The following is a 15,886-nucleotide window of genomic DNA, read 5'->3' on the forward strand; positions in this document are numbered from 1 at the left end:
TCCATAAAAAAAAAGTATGGATTACCAATCAACTTTTTGCCCTGCCAGCTGGATGTCATTTGAGAAGAAAAATGCCCTTCAGGAGCCGGAGCCCATCAGGACTGTAAGTCACTTACCTTTTTATCTTCAGAGACGATTTCTCACTCCCAGAGACTCTGTTTTGTTTGTTATATTTCATTGATCATTTACATAATCAGCGCGTTGTGATTACATTGTGGAAATTGTATAAGACAGGCGGTCCCCTACTTAAGGACACCCGACTTACAGACGACCCCTAGTTACAGACGGACCCCTCTGCCCCCTGTGACCTCTGGTGACCTCTCTGGATGTGACTATAGTCCCAGGCTGCACTGATCAGCTGTACGGTGTCTGTAATGAAGGTTTATTGGTCCCATTACAGCAAAAAATTTTGACACTACAATTTTCTACTTAAGAACAAACCTCCAGAACCTTCTTGTAGGTAACCCGGGACTGCCTGTATACGGTTTATATGAATACGATGCGGTTGACCATCTACAGAGCAGCCAGGTGCATCTACAAATACATAGAAAGCCCATTACACGCCTCAGTAAGTGACAGTGTCCTGTAATTCTCTCTTTAATCTCTATTAGTGATGCATGAAACGTGCTGTACAATATAATCACTTACATATTTTATCTATTAAACCTTTTCTGGAGGTCTATGGCCTGCAGTCTGCATGCGGGCATTAAATAGAGCACAAGTTCCGCTACGGAATAGGAATCAATGGGTCCATATTCCATACGCAAAAAAACTGGTAGCATACTGACCTCAAATAGTCCAGGCTCCCCACAGCAGAGGTTTAGGTCACATCACCAATACCGGGGCGGCACGTCCGATATTCCAGGCGGATGTATCTAGAAATACAGAACATGGAAGTCAAACTCTGATCTTGTGTCAGATGTCACCGTGTGAGCAACCAGGTTAATTATTTGGTATCACCGTAACCATAACAACCCATAAAATAATGTAACACTTTGTTATCATATAGTCTCCACCCCATAAGAAAATTAATAATAGTCTCTCCCCATAATCCTGCTCTGCGGTGACTCCTCTCATACCTCCTCCTGTGGTTACAGGACCTGTGATGATGTCACTATCATGTGATCAATGTGGGAGGAGTCGGGGAGTCACATGACCAGGTGTAAGCAGGACTGAGCTCTGCTGGTGGATATAAGTGAGCAATGTCACAGGGCGTCCGGGCAGCGGCCATCACCACACGTGGTAACATTTCTCGTCTGTGTGAGGAAGGTCCTGATGTAGGCAGAAGGTTCTAACTAGAGATGAGCGAATCCGAGTCGCTTGACCCCGACTGCCCCCGCTAATCACAGCCATTGCTAGTTCAGTTTGCAGCATTGGCTGTTCGCCCACCAATCCAGTAATACGTCTGGGTCACACAGCTGAATGGGAACACTGGTCCGCTCATCAGTGCTAAACGTGACACCACGGTCCTGCATCAGCACATGCAGCTTCCTCCTCCATGTCCCTTCATTTACTTATCCTCCTGCTTCTCCTTATTACGACTCCAACCAGCAATCGATCACATCGTCGAGTGTGAAGAAACAACCTTATGCAGCAACAAAGTGCACCCGCTGCTATTGCAGTGCCTCCCTCTCCATGTGGTGGACCCTGTATAACATCCCCACCGGGGGCCATAGTGTATGGGGACAGAGAGGTCCACAGATGTCACAGAAACATTGTGCAAATGTAGACCTCATCCACAGCCATGAGGGCCAGCAGGGTGAAGCTAGAAGAGGAAGGAGGCCACACAGCAATGAAGGTCCCACTGGAGCACTACTGGTATAGGGGACAGAGGCCCGTGGTGGTAGCGACACACACAGAAAACTTGTAAACTCCTCTGGCAAACCACCAATGCACAGCACAGAGGTGTCACACTGTTGTTTAGCTGGGCAGCCTGGGAGAAAGCAGTCACACAGGAGACCATCTTCTTTACGAGCTTCAAAAAGAAATCTAAGCATGGCTACATCTTTGCCAACTGGTGGATTAGCAACATCTCCCACCCGGGCCTGGCCTTTTCTTGTGGTCTGGAGTCAGTCAGTATAGCGGAGTGGCTGGCTAGTGTGGCCTTGGGCACACTGATCTCTCCTTACTTGCCCTAAGGTATCAGGCAGCGGCGTGAGGTACCTCTTCTTACTGGTAGTGGGTTTGGAGGGCAGCTCAGTGCCAGGGAAGAACGGTGGTTCCTAGAGGAACCATTACAGTGAGCAGGCCTCAGCAGCAAACTGCAGCCCCCAGAGCCATCATCTGAGCTCCAGCTGCCAGGACTGGGGAGGAAGATGGAAGCATTGAAAAAACACAAACTGTATCTAGAAAAACTGATTGATTGTACATATATGCTAAAGGCAGCAAACCAAAGCAGAACCTGCTGGACAACAAGCTGGACTTACTTGCCAAACAGCTTTCTGATACTGTGCGGGAGGTGGAGTCCACAATTTAGAAAATGGGACCAGTGGGAGAGACCTTCAGGAACCAGCAGAGTTTTGACAGAGACCAGGGCCCAACATCCAGGTCTGAGACTCCACAGCCCCATGTGAGACCCATTCTGCAACCAGCAACACTGCCTTTTGAGGAGGAAGAAGTTTACAAAAAGAGGCAACAACAGCCAAGTCCTGCAGCAGCTCCAAGTAAGGTACTACAAGGCCCAGCAGTCCCTGATGAGGTGCTACAAATCTCAGCAGTCAGTAGACTTGATATCAGCAGTGAAGTGCAGGAGCCACCACAAGTCCCAGGAGACTGCAGGAGGACTCTGGACTCATACCTGAAGGTAACACTGTAGCTGCACCCCAAGGTATATCTGAGCAGGACTGTGAGGTGCGGGAGACACCTGAGCAGGACTGTGAGGTGCGGGAGACACCTGAGCAGGACTGTGAGGTGCGGGAGACACCTGAGCAGGACTGTGAGGTGCGGGAGACACCTGAGCAGGACTGTGAGGTGCGGGAGACACCTGAGCAGGACTGTGAGGTGCGGGAGACACCTGAGCAGGACTGTGAGGTGCGGGAGACACCTGAGCAGGACTGTGAGGTGCGGGAGACACCTGAGCAGGACTGTGAGGTGCGGGAGACACCTGAGCAGGACTGTGAGGTGCGGGAGACACCTGAGCAGGACTGTGAGGTGCGGGAGACACCTGAGCAGGACTGTGAGGTGCGGGAGACACCTGAGCAGGACATTCGGGACTGTGATCAGCAGTCCTGCGGTAATGCTGATAATGTTGCTGATGTCTCTGTTGTTGCTATTTCAGATGGTTCTGTGCATGATAATGTCCCACCTGAGGAGTCATTCCTGATACAATCTATGGCAGCTGGTGACACAGAGAGCCCCGATGTTGTGGAGGGTGAAGGACAGTCAACAGCTGAGAAGTTCCCTCCTCTAGTCACACCACAGGCAGCAGAGCCCCATGGTCCGTGTGGTCAGCAGGGCACTAGTACAGATGGTCACCAACCCACACATAATGTCTAATCTGGACCAATTCTGGGCTCACGACCCCCGGGTCAGACATACTGAGGGGTGGAACAAGTTTAGTTTCATTCCCATCTCCAAGCCGGATACTGCAAATGTCATAATAATGTTCTGGAATGAGTCTGTCCCCCCTCAACATATCATTATCTGGCCCAGAAGGCATTGTACCCTCATGTCAGACATGACCAGGATGATAGATGAGGGTGGAATCTGGTTCAGGGGGTGGAGGGTTCTGGTTAGATTACATCAACACCAGAACATCACCCATCACCTCCCTAACTCCAGTGAAGTGCACCCTGTGTGGAGAACTCAGCCATGTGAGCGTCAACTGCCAGACCATAAGATGCAACCTGTGTGGTCAGATAGGTCACTCCCATAGGGACTGTCCAGAAGCCTGGCACAACATCTGTAGGGACCTCCCCGATGAGAATCTGATGGAAGGGGCAGATGTACCAGATGGGGAGGAGGAGGCCCTATTGTCAGGGTCAGTTCAAACGGTACCAGAGACCCCTGACATGAGGGGTACTCCCCAGGACCTCCCAGATACAGGTAATGAAGCAGCAAGTGCCCGTCCCGTTCCCTTCCTCAGCACCTGCCACCGGAGAAAATAGCTGTGTTAACAAGAGAAATAAGAATAAGAGCACCCGCAAACCTGCGAGTGCATGGACCACTGTCCAAAACCTCTCTAGAGTGGAGAGTCAAGCTGATGTTTCTGTGACTACTAACAGGTACAGTGTACTGTCCGAGTAAGATGGGGAGGAGGAGATGGAGAGAGAACTGAAGCGCATGGTGGAGGAATACGATGACGATCTAGGGGGAGATCCTCCCACAAAAAGGAAACCCCCTTCATGACCAGTCTATATGGGATATGGAAACTTGAAGATAACTCTGACTCTGATCTATGATGATGGGGATGATCTTTCTACTTCTTCTCATGATGGCAGGCTTCCATCTTACTGTGGTCACCAGCTATGCGAATAGTATTAGGGCTAGAAGGACCAGACATGCTGTATATGAACATCTAAGATATCTCAATGCCGATGTGTTTTTCTTGCAGGAGACCCGTTTAAACACCTTGGGTCTAATACGAGAGGGGGAGAGAGATTGGCAGTCTGGTCCTTCCTTTTGGTCGCTGGCTGTGGAGCCTTATGCCGGAGTCTCTATCTTGTTTAACACCCATGATGTCACCGTCCACAGACTCACCGAGGTATCGATGGGACGGTGCCTGCTGCTAGGGGTCACCATCAGAGGTAGAAGACTCCGGCTCATTAATATCTATGGCCCACAGACAGTGACCGAAAGGACTCAGCTTTTTAATGATGTGAAGCCTTATCTGTTCACGTCTATTCCAGTCATCATGGCTGGGGACTTTAATGCCACCACTACCACCAGGGACAGGAACAGTAGGCCCCTTACCAGGGTCTGTAAGGTACTTAATGGTATTATTCATCACGCTGTCCTGTCTGAAGCTTTTGTTCAGGGTGACAGAAGTCCTCAGTTCACCTACACCTGTGGAGGATGCAGCAATGGAATAGATCTCGCTCTGGTGAGTCCTACTGAAGCCATCAGTGAAAGAAGGGAAAGAACAGTCCGATATTCAGGTCACTTGGCCTTATACTTTTGTTTGGTTACCACTAAGTATCCTGAGGTTGGTAGAGGACTATGGAGACTAAATTCTAGTCTACTAGATGATAAATCGGTCCAGGGATTTTCTTCCGAAATCAACTGGACAGTGTGGATTTTATGACAACATGGCCAAATGGTGGGAGGACGTCAAGGAGGAGATCCGGTCCCTCTTGCAGAGACTTTCAATCAAGACAGCAGAAATAACGGTGGAGGAGATAAAAGAGGCTATTAATAAGTTAAATCTGAAGAAGGCACCAGGTGCTGATGGTATTACCGCAGAATTTTACAAGAAGTTCAGAGATCTCTTGGCTCCAATCCTTGTGAATGTTTACAGAAATTGTGTAGAAAATCACCTGATGCCTTCATCCATGAGGGTCTCATCGTTAATTCTGCTGTCCAAAGGTAAGGAGCCTAGTGACATCAAGAACTGGAGGCCGATCGCCCTCTTGAATGTCGACAGGAAGATATTAGCAAAAATTCTATTCTGTAGATTAGTCTGTTTGTCCCCGGCACTGTTGGCAGGCTCTCAGTACGGCACAGTAAAAGGGCGGAACATCTCTGGAGCAGTCATCTCCATAAGAGAGATGTTTGAGAGATGTAAAGCTCTAAGGTGTGGGAGATATGTTGTAGGTCTGGACCAGGCTAAAGCCTTTGACAGGGTTGACCACGATTATCTATGGGCCACTTTATCAAAGTACGGTATTCCTGAAGAATTTGTGGATTGACTCAGGACTTTGTATAGGTAGGCAAAGAGTTTTTCAGAGTAGAGGCGGGGATGCGACATGGTTGTCCTCTGAGTCCGCTGCTGTATGTGTTTGCTATCGACCCGTTCCTGAGATCATTGCAGCGGTGTGATTTTCAGGGGGTGCCGGTCCCCCGTTGCTTGCCCCTGGATGTTGTTGCCTATGCGGATGATGTGACTGTGGTGATATCTGAACCTCGTGAGGTGGAGATGTTATCTGCAGCCATCAGAAGCTACTCAGAGGCCTCCGGGTCTCTGGTTAACCTTGAGAAGAGTCAAGCTTTCTGGACATTGGATACTGCTCCTGGCTTTGATCTGCCACAATTCGCCAAGGCCTCCACCCATATTAAGATCCTTGGGGTTAAATTTGGGAGGGAAGATAATGCCAAACTAAATTGGGAGGAGAAGTTGGAAACCGGAAATGTAAAGGTTCAGCGATGGAAGAACTGGAGGCTGACCTATAGAGAAAGGGTTACTCTGATGAAGACTTACCTGGTCCCTGTCTTCCTCTACGTCTCTGTCGTATTTCCTTTGCCAGAATCTTTCTCCGCTAGGCTCTTAACCCCTTAAGGACGCAGCCATTAAATAGCTTAAGGCTCAGGCCCATTTTTTGTATTCTGACTTGCGTCGCTTTTTATGGTTATAACTTTTGTCTTTATTTACAAAAAAAAAAGAAAAAATGCAGAATTTTTTTAAAAATCTGCCATTTTCGAAATTCGAAGTCATTGCGTTTCCAGGCAGATAGATTTACCACCTAAATAAGTTGCTGAATAACATTTCCCATATATCTACTTTACATTTTCATAATTTTTGAAATTTCTGGATAATTTTATTTTGATGTCGCGCGTCTTACAAATCGAATAGTGATTTTCTGTATTTTCAGAATTTACTATTTTGGGGATAAATCCCGTTTTGAATGAAATTTTACATATTTAGCATCAAAACCCCCCTATGTATCAACTCATTTTCAAATCTGCCCCCCTCAAACTATCAGAAACAGTTTTTAGGAAGATTGTTAACCCCTTGAGATCTACATATTAATTGAATCAAAATGGAGATGAAATTTAGAATGGTCATATTGTTCCCTTATACGTTCATTTAGCCCTAAAATTTACACATTTCTAAAAGATAAAAAGAGAAAACCCACCATACAATTTGTTCTAAAATTTCTCCCGAGTGCAGAGTCCCCCACATGTGGACATTACTTGTGTTATGGGGGCACAGCGAGGCGCAGGAGGGAAAGAGCGCCCTGCAGCTGCCAGGATTTTAGTTTCCTCATTGGCCCCTTTTGTAGGCTATAAAATTATCGTTTTTTCGTTATTGGGGCCATGTGACGGCATTTTTTTTTGCGGGATGAGATGCTTTTTCCAGTGTAACCATTTTAGGGTTGGTATCCCCCATTTATGAAAATTTAGGAACTTTTTTTTGAGGGCAGGAGTAGAAAAGCATCAATTTTGTACTGGATATTTAACTTTTTTTTTTTTTCGTGTTCACCGTATAGCCTAATAATCCTGTGATCTTTATTCTATGGGTCGATACAATTACGGGGACACCAGACATGAATATTTTTTCTTACGTTTTAGTAAATTTGTCTCATTTTTGCATCGCCGTCTTCCAAGTGGCAGAACATTTTTACCTTTTTGGATACGGAGCTGATTGATGGCTCGTCTTTTTGACGGACATGTTGTAATTTGCACCAGTATCATTCTGGAGTACATATGTTTTTTTGATCACTTTTTTTTTGCATTTTTTGTAAGATTGAATAGGTAAAAATCATACTTTTTGGAGGGTTTATAACCGTTTTTTAACGTCGTTCATCGTGTGGGTTCAATAATGATTTACTTTTATTCTACGGGTTGTTACGGACGCGGTGATACTATATGTGTGGGGTTTGTGTTATGATTGAGACCTTTTTTTAGCTTTATATGTCTCCATATGTTTTGGGGCTTATGGGCATTTTTATTGATTTCTAACTTTATTTTTTATTGAATAACCTTTTTTTTTCACTTTTTTTTACAGTTTCCACCATGGGACGTGAACAAGCAAACATCTGATTGCTTGTTCATGATAATACCCTGCAATACTCATGTACTGCAGGGTATTGGCAGTGTCAGCCTAGGCTGACACTGTGCCTTTAAGATGACGTCACAGACGCCATCTTACTGGCAGTTCTTGCAGGTAACTCTGGGATCCAGATCAGACCCCAGAGTTGCTATAACAATGATCAGTGCCCCCTGAAAGCGACTCGGGGGGGGGGGGGGGGGCATCGTGGGGGAAAGACCCCCCAAAGCCCCAAAGCCAAGTTATGCTGCGGTCGCGCTGACCTCAGAAAGGTAGAGAGAGTTAATTTTGTTAATTTTGGGCAGAGTTCTCTGATAATTCCCTGGACTCTGAGTTTCCTTTATTGTCTACGGACAAATTCCTTGCCCTCCTCTTCCTTTGTCCGTTCCCTCAGATGTTCCTGCGGTATAAGAGTTGGTGCAGGACCTCAAACCCATCTGGGAACAGACTCATCAGTCTCTACTTCGGGCGTCAGTCCGTACCAAGACCCAGGCTGATAAGAAACGCAGGTCTCCTCCAGTCTTCTCTCCGGGTGACAAGGTGTGGCTTTCATCCAGATACGTCTGGCCTTAGCTACAAGAATGGGCCACACTTTCTGGGGCCTTTCGAGGTGGTGAAGCCCAAAAACCCTGTCGCGGATAAACACTGCCTTCCTCCCACTATGCGCATCACGAACTCTTTCCATGTCTCTCTCTTAAAACCTGTCTCCTTGAACCGCTTCTCTCGACAACCTCCTCATCCTGCTCATGAGGCTGACTGTCGTAAAAACATACAAGGATGGAAAGGCACATACTTCCTCCCAGTGCTTAAAAATGTATTTTTCCTGTGATTTGTCACAATCTGAACAAGAATATCTTCTTTTGTGAAAAAACCCACATTGTGAACATAAATGTCGGTGCTCGGCGTGAAGTTTCTGGTGTTCAGTAAGAGGCTCCAGACTTAGGAAGGGCTTCCCGCATTCGGGGCATAAGAACGGCTCGTGATGTTTCCTGTGATGTTTAACAAGATATAATTTCTGTGTGAATCTCTTCTCACTTTCTGTACAGGAAAATGGCTTCTCCCTTTTGTGAGTTCTATGATTTATGACACCAGTTCTGTGGTTGTTATCTTGCTCTTCTATCAGTGATGATTCTGAAGATGAGTCCTCTAGAAAATAATCAAGTCCTTCATACAGATCTTGTGTGACCTCAGGATCTTCTGCCTTAATATATGGAGACACGAGATGTTCCTCCGAGCTCATCATCCAAGATGATGTTGAGATTTACAGATTTACACAAAAATTTCAACACAAATGTCACAGTGAAAAGTTATCAGATAAGAGAGAGGGAAAGAAACAGACCCCAATGTAACAAGAGAACTCAGAGCGTGGACCACAAGATCATGATATGAGGCCTCCAGGATGTTCTCCAGCAGTTATCCACTCGTTGAAGCATCTTCATAGGTCCCTGTTGGGGTTCACGTTCCCCTTTTTTTGTAAACATTGTATATACTTGAGTATAAGACAAGTTTTTTGGCACAAACCTCTGTACTCACCTTCGCTCTCCTCTTCTCCTCGTTGCTCCGGCTTCTTCTTTTTGTGGCTCTTGAGACTTCCCGGCAGTGGGGGCCGAGGTACGGCTATGTGATATCATAGTGTGGGTGCAGGCAAAATACATACATTTTTCTTTTGAGGAGGCACTGCTGGACATTTTATTACTGAGGGGTGGCTGCTGAACATTTTTTAAATAGCACCAGCTATATTTCCCGCCATAGGCTTATCCTCGAGTCAATACATTTTCCCAGTTTTTTATGGTAAAATTAGGGGCCTCGGCTTATACTGCAGTATATACGGGACATTACTCAGTGGAGAATATTCCTGTGCAAGCCGGATCAGAAAAATATTTCTAGATCTGAGTGTTTGCTGCAGGTGTAAAAAAAATTAATGCCTGACACACACGTCTCTTCTTTTATGGTTACGGCCACAACATCCAGACTCTCCGGATTCTTCTCCTCATCCAGAAGCTGAGAAACAAATATTATATAGATGGTTCCAGAACTGAGGAACATGATGACAGGAGAGATCTGCACCTACCTGATCCTCCTGTGCAGGACGGGGACATCTCTCCGGGGATCTTCTCTCCCTGGATGTAGGGACTGTAGGGATCACATACACAGACTGAATTCCTTCTTCTATACAGATAATACAGAGGGGACACGTGTCTATAGTCCTGTCTATTACCTGGTGATGTCAGGCTCCGCGGCTCCTGGTAGCGCTCCTTGTGTCCTTCTACATACTCCCACTCCTCCATGGAGAAATAGACGGCCACATCCTGACACCTTATAGGAACCTGACACACACAATGGCTACAGTCATCCCCCGGAGCCTCCATTACTGGATCATGTCCCAGCATTCCCAGCAGTGTCACCTCTCCAGTCAGCAGCTCCGTCATCTTCATGGTCAGTTCTAGGATCTGGTCATGTATCAGGGGGTGAGGCCAGGGGATGGGGCGCAGGGGTCCCCCCCATTCTTCATACACAGGGGCCGGACAGCGCTCACTAGACGTCTTCTTCACTAATGTGTAATCCTGGTTATGGGGAGACAGCGGGATAATATCACCACATCCATGTCCAGAGCACATCCCCCCAGTCACATGACCTGTTATTATAAGAGATACTGAGGTCATGTCACAACCCATAGTCACATGACCTGTTATTATAAGAGATACTGAGGTCATGTGACATCATCAGGGTCTCTCACCTCTCCTGTGACCCGGTAGAGGAGTTCTAGGGTAAGATCTATTATCATCTCCGTCATCTTGTCGCGATCTCTCTCCATCCTTGATGGGGGAATCTGGAAGACTCTCTTGTAGAAATCTGAACAGAAAGAGGAGACAATGTGTAAACTATGCAAAAACCCTTGCAAAAATGTTATACTGTACATAAGGAGAAGGATTTAAGTAGATACTTGGGGCAATAGGAGAAGCTACTGAAGAGGAAACCTGGTGGCCACTGATGAAGTTTGGTGCACGTCGGGTTTGGTCCCTCATTGTCTTTATGGAAACCAAAAACACTCGGTCCTTGAAGATACTACAGGCTCCTAAATCTTCCTGGAGGTGGCTGTGGAAAGTGTTAGAGGAGAATCCAGGGACACCTTGTACCCTGACGCCAGGTGATAAACTCCAGGTCCCGCTCCTTGTATATTCACATACCTCCTCCTTGTCCACGGCAAAGCCCCGAGACCTCTGAAGATCAGCTAACAATAGACGAAAGCCGCCACTTCTTGGAGGTGGATAAAATCTCAATTCTATGTAGCACACATTACAATCCATCAATACAGAATTCTAGACCAACGCGTTTCATCCTTAATGGCTTCAGTCACGATCTGTTTAGCTCATAACGTCGGGTGATGTACAATCTCTCAATGTGGGACGACCACAGAATCAACGTTCATCAGAAAGGACAATGTCCATGTCTTACTCTGGTCACATCATGTTTAGAGACTTCATGGCTCCGGTCTCTTCACCTGGTATTAGAGATGAGCGAGCACTAAAATGCTCGGGTACTCGTTATTCGAGACGAACTTTTCCCGATGCTCGAGTGCTCGTCTCGAATAACGAGCCCCATTGAAGTCAATGGGAGACTCGAGCATTTTTCAAGGGGACCAAAGGCTCTGCACAGGGAAGCTTGGCCAAACACCTGGAAACCTCAGAAAATGATGGAAACACCACGGAAATGGACAGGAAACAGCAGGGGCAGCATGCATGGATGCCTCTGAGGCTGCTTAATCGCACCATTATGCCAAAATTATGGGCAACAGCATGGCCATGACAGAGTGACCGAATGAGGCTAGATAGCATCTAAAACATGCAATAATTGACCCTGACACTATAGGGGACGGCATGCAGAGGCAGCGGCAGCAGTGGCAGGCTAGAGAGTGGCATGGTGACATACCCCAAATGGACTCAGGCTTCAAACCAATGGGTGGCAGAGAGGAACCAAAGGAGGTGAGCAAGAAGCGCTGAAATGATTTCCTATGTGAACAAAAGGTTGGCGGTATATTTAGTTGATAACACAGCATGGTGGCGACATAGTGACCAAGTTCCATAACGTATCTGGTGAAACACCCGAAAAATGAGCCTGACACAGCTCGTTTGATAAGGGGACGACATGTGGAGGCAGCCATGGAGACGACTTCCATGATTAAGAATGACAGTATGGGGCATCCATATTGCGCTGCTATGATTGAAACTTCAGGTCTCCAGCATGGCGGCAACAGATGGGCCGAGTTGCATTACGTATCTGGTGAAACACCTGAAATTCTGCCTGGCACAGCTCGTTTGATAAGGGGATGATGTGCTGCATATCCTCTCGTGCTCCAGCATCTGGAGTATAGAGAGTTGAAAGTTGCGCATGGAGACATTGTTGGACGCTATGGAGGATCGTGGAGGCAAAATGGACAGGAAACAGCAGGGGCAGTATGCATGGATGCCTCTGAGGCTGCCTAATCTTGGGATGGAGCTGGCGGTCCGCTGCCAGGCGAACTTTCGCCTGTCCAAGCCCCTGTCTCTCGGCTCCTCACCACCCAAAATGGGCATGGGGGCCAGAAGCATTTACTTTGAAAAAATTATAATTTTCAAAGCAGGCGGGGGCTACAAACAGCACTTCTAAGAACCTTTTGGATAAGATCAAGTGTAGTAGTGTTCTTATAAGTTTGGGTTATGGCGGGCGAGGGGAATGTAAACAGATGCGCAAGAAGCGCTGAAATAATATTGGTAAATGATAAAACTTTGCCAGTATATTTTGTGGATAACACAGCAGGGTGGTGACAAAGTTAACAAGTTTGATGTGGAAGCCATGAAAACAACCCAAAATTCTGCCTGACACAGCTCGTTTGCTAAGGGGACGATGTATGGAGGAAGCTATATGGACGACTTTGGGAGGCAGCTATGGAGATGATGTGTGGAGGTAGCAATGGAGACAACGTGTGGAGGCAGCTATAAAGACGACGTGTGGAGGCTGCTATGGAGACAATTAAATTTGGATAGTGCCTGTATGTGGCAGTCCAAAAAAGTTTTTAAACCAGAGGACCGGGTGGGTGGCCCTCCAGAAAAGTTAAATACATAGAGTACCTGTATGTGGCACTCCCAAAAATTGTTTAAAACAGAGGACCAGGTAGGTGGCCCTCCAGAAAAATTAAACACATAGAGTTCTATACCTAGAGCCAGTTGGTCCAGGCAAAAAATAGCCAGTTTCCTCTGCTTTAGTGTACAAAGAGGAGGAGAAGGAGGAAAATGAGGAGGAGGAGTACATACATTATTCAGGTTGAGCTTCTTTCACCTGGTGGAGAATGGAAATCCTGAGAAATCCAGGCTTTATTCATCTTGATAAGCGTCAGCCTGTCAGCGCTGTCAGTCGACAGGCGTGTACGCTTATCAGTGATGATGCCACCAGCTGCACTGAAAACCCGCTCAGACAACACGCTAGCGGCAGGGCAGGCAAGAACCTCCAAGGCGTACAGCGCCAGTTCGTGCCACATGTCCAGCTTTGAAACCCAGTAGTTGTAGGGAGCTGTGTGATCATTTAGGACGATGGTATGGTCAGCTACGTACTCCCTCACCATCTTTCTGTAAAGATCAGCCCTACTCTGCCGAGACTGGGGACAGGTGACAGTGTCTTGCTGGGGTGACATAAAACTGGCAAAGCGTACCGCTGCCAGTTCTGGACAAGCTGCCTGCTCGCCTACTCTCCCTCGCTACTTGTCCCGCAGAAGTACGCCCTCTGCCGCTAGCGCTGTCAGAAGGGAAATACTGTTTCAGCTTGTGCACCAGGGCCTGGTGGTATTCATGCATTCTCACACTCCTTTCCTCTCCAGGGATGAGAGTGGAAAGATTATGCTTGTACCGTGGGTCCAGGAGAGTGAATACCCAGTAATCGGTGCTGGAATAAATTCTTTTAACGCGAGGGTCACGGGATAGGCAGCCTAGCATGAAATCTGCCATATGCGCCAGAGTACCAACGCGTAAGAATTCACTCCCCTCACTGGCCTGACTGTCCATTTCCTCTTCCTCCAACTCTTCTTCTGCCCATACATGCTGAACAGTGAAGGACTGAACAATGGTCCCCTCTTCTGTCTCGCCAACATTCTCCTCCTCCACCTCCTCCGATATGCGCTGAGAAACAGACCTAAGGGTGCTTTGGCTATCAACAAGGGAATCTTCTTCCCCCGTCTCTTGTGACGAGCGCAAAGCTTCTGACTTCATGCTGACCAGAGAGTCTTTCAACAGGCCAAGCAGCGGGATGGTGAGGCTGATGATGGCGGCATCGCCACTGACCATCTGTGTTGACTCCTCAAAGTTACTCAGCACCTGACAGATATCAGACATCCACTCCTCATTGTAGACTTGAGGAAGCTGACTGACCTGACTACCAGTTCTGGTGGAAGTTGACATCTGGCAGTCTACAATCGCTCTGCGCTGCTGGTAAACTCTGGATAACATGGTTAATGTTGAATTCCACCTCGTGGGCACGTCGCACAACAGTCGGTGAGCGGGCAGTTGGAGGTGGCGCTGCGCTGCCCTGAGAGTGGCAGCATCTGTGCTGGACTTCCTGAAATGCGCACAGATGCGGCGCACCTTCGTGAGCAAATCAGACAGATTGGGGTATGTCTTGAGGAAACGCTGAACTATGAGATTTAACACATGGGCCAGGCATGGCACTTGTGTCAGTCTGCCGAGTTGCAGAGCCGCCACCAGGTTACGGCCGTTGTCACACACAACCATGCCTGGCTTCAGGTTCAGCGGTGCTCAGCAGTTTGAGCACCGCCTGCTGTCGCTTAGCGACGGCACTGCTGCTGTGCCTAGAGCTACCGACTGATGGCGCCATGCCCACGGATGGTAATTCGGAGGAGGAAGTGGAGGAGGGGTGGGAGGAGGAGGAGGCATAGTAGGCCTGAGAGACCTGGACCGAGGTAGGCCCCGCAATCCTCGGCGTCGGCAGTATATGACCAGCCGCAGGGTCAGACTCTGTCCTAGCCTCCACCAAGTTAACCCAAAAGTGTCTTCAGCGATACACAGTGGCCCTGGCCGGCAGCACTCGTCCACGTGTCCGTGGTCAGGTGGACCTTGTCAGAAACGGTGTTGGTCAGGGCACGGATGATGTTGTCTGACACGTGCTGGTGCAGGGCTGGGACGGCACATCGGGAAAAGTAGTGGCGGCTGGGGACCAAATACCGAGGGGGGGCCGCCGCCATGAGGTTGAGAAAGGCCTCGGTCTCTACCAGCCTATAGGGCAGCATCTCCAGGCTAAGTAGTTTGGAGATGTGGACGTTGAGGGCTTGGGCGTGTGGGTGGGTTGCACTGTACTTCCTCTTGCGCTCCAGCGTCTGAGGTATGGAGAGCTGAACGCTGCGCATGGAGACATTGATGGATGTTGTGGAGGATGGTGGAGGCGAAGGTGTGGTTTTCGCAAGGGAGGTGTTTGGGCCGGGGGCTGACTAGCAGAGGCAGCAGGTGACACAGGGGAAGGAGCAGTGGTGTGCCCGGCCGGAGGTGAACGGCCTTGGTTCCATTGAGTGGGGTGTTTAGCTTTCATATGCCTGCACGTACTGGTGGTGGTTAAGTTGGTAGTGGTGGAACCCCTGCTGATCCTGGTGTGGCACAGGTTGCACACCACAGTCCGTCCGTCATCCGGTGTTTCTTTAAAGAACCTCCAGACTTCCGAAAATCTAGCCCTCGCCACGGGAGCTTGACTACGTGAAACATTTGGCGCCCTGCCTCTCCGTCTGGCCCCACCACTGCCTCTTCCAACCTGTTCTTGTCGAGGACTCGCCTCCGTCTCAGAAGCACTGTGTTCACCCGGCCTATTAACCCAGCTTGGGTCTGTCACCTCATCATCCTCCGATCCCTCAGTCTGCTCCCCCCTCGGACTTCCTGCCCTGACAACAACTTCACCACCGTCTGACAACCGTGTCTCCTCATCGTCCGA

The 15,886-nt window shown here is 48.2% G+C and overlaps 2 protein-coding genes across 3 annotated transcripts in view; both read right to left on the reverse strand.

Annotated features, from left to right (window-relative positions):
• Positions 1-15,886, reverse strand: part of LOC140114503 (uncharacterized) — a 95,757-nt gene that overhangs the window by 55,577 nt on the left and 24,294 nt on the right. The window lies entirely within an intron of this gene.
• Positions 9,673-10,772, reverse strand: LOC140114451 (uncharacterized). 2 transcript variants are annotated; one of them, XM_072132709.1, is made up of 5 exons: positions 10,662-10,772; positions 10,330-10,488; positions 10,143-10,251; positions 9,996-10,057; positions 9,673-9,925 (listed from the first exon to the last, which is right to left on the reverse strand). In XM_072132709.1, the coding sequence occupies exons 1-5, from the start codon at positions 10,737-10,739 to the stop codon at positions 9,794-9,796; spliced, it is 540 nt and encodes a 179-aa protein (XP_071988810.1). In that variant the 5' UTR covers positions 10,740-10,772; the 3' UTR covers positions 9,673-9,793. The 2 variants fall into 2 exon arrangements, with proteins under 2 accessions (XP_071988810.1, XP_071988809.1); XM_072132708.1 differs by having other exon boundaries at positions 10,143-10,488.

The sequence above is a fragment of the Engystomops pustulosus genome, chromosome 1 (assembly GCF_040894005.1).
Source record: "Engystomops pustulosus chromosome 1, aEngPut4.maternal, whole genome shotgun sequence".
Lineage (NCBI taxonomy): Eukaryota > Metazoa > Chordata > Amphibia > Anura > Leptodactylidae > Engystomops > Engystomops pustulosus.

What these genes read in the sequence shown, in the direction of transcription:
- LOC140114451 (XM_072132708.1), bottom strand. Translation starts at nt 10,739, where the DNA reads ATGGAGAGAGATCGCGACAAGATGACGGAGATGATAATAGATCTTACC. An exon ending in GCGGAGCCTGACATCACCAG is followed by an intron (nt 10,058 to 10,142) that starts GTAATAGACAGG and finishes TGATCCCTACAG; the next exon opens with TCCCTACATCCAGGGAGAGA. An exon ending in GTCCTGCACAGGAGGATCAG is followed by an intron (nt 9,926 to 9,995) that starts GTAGGTGCAGAT and finishes TTTGTTTCTCAG; the next exon opens with CTTCTGGATGAGGAGAAGAA.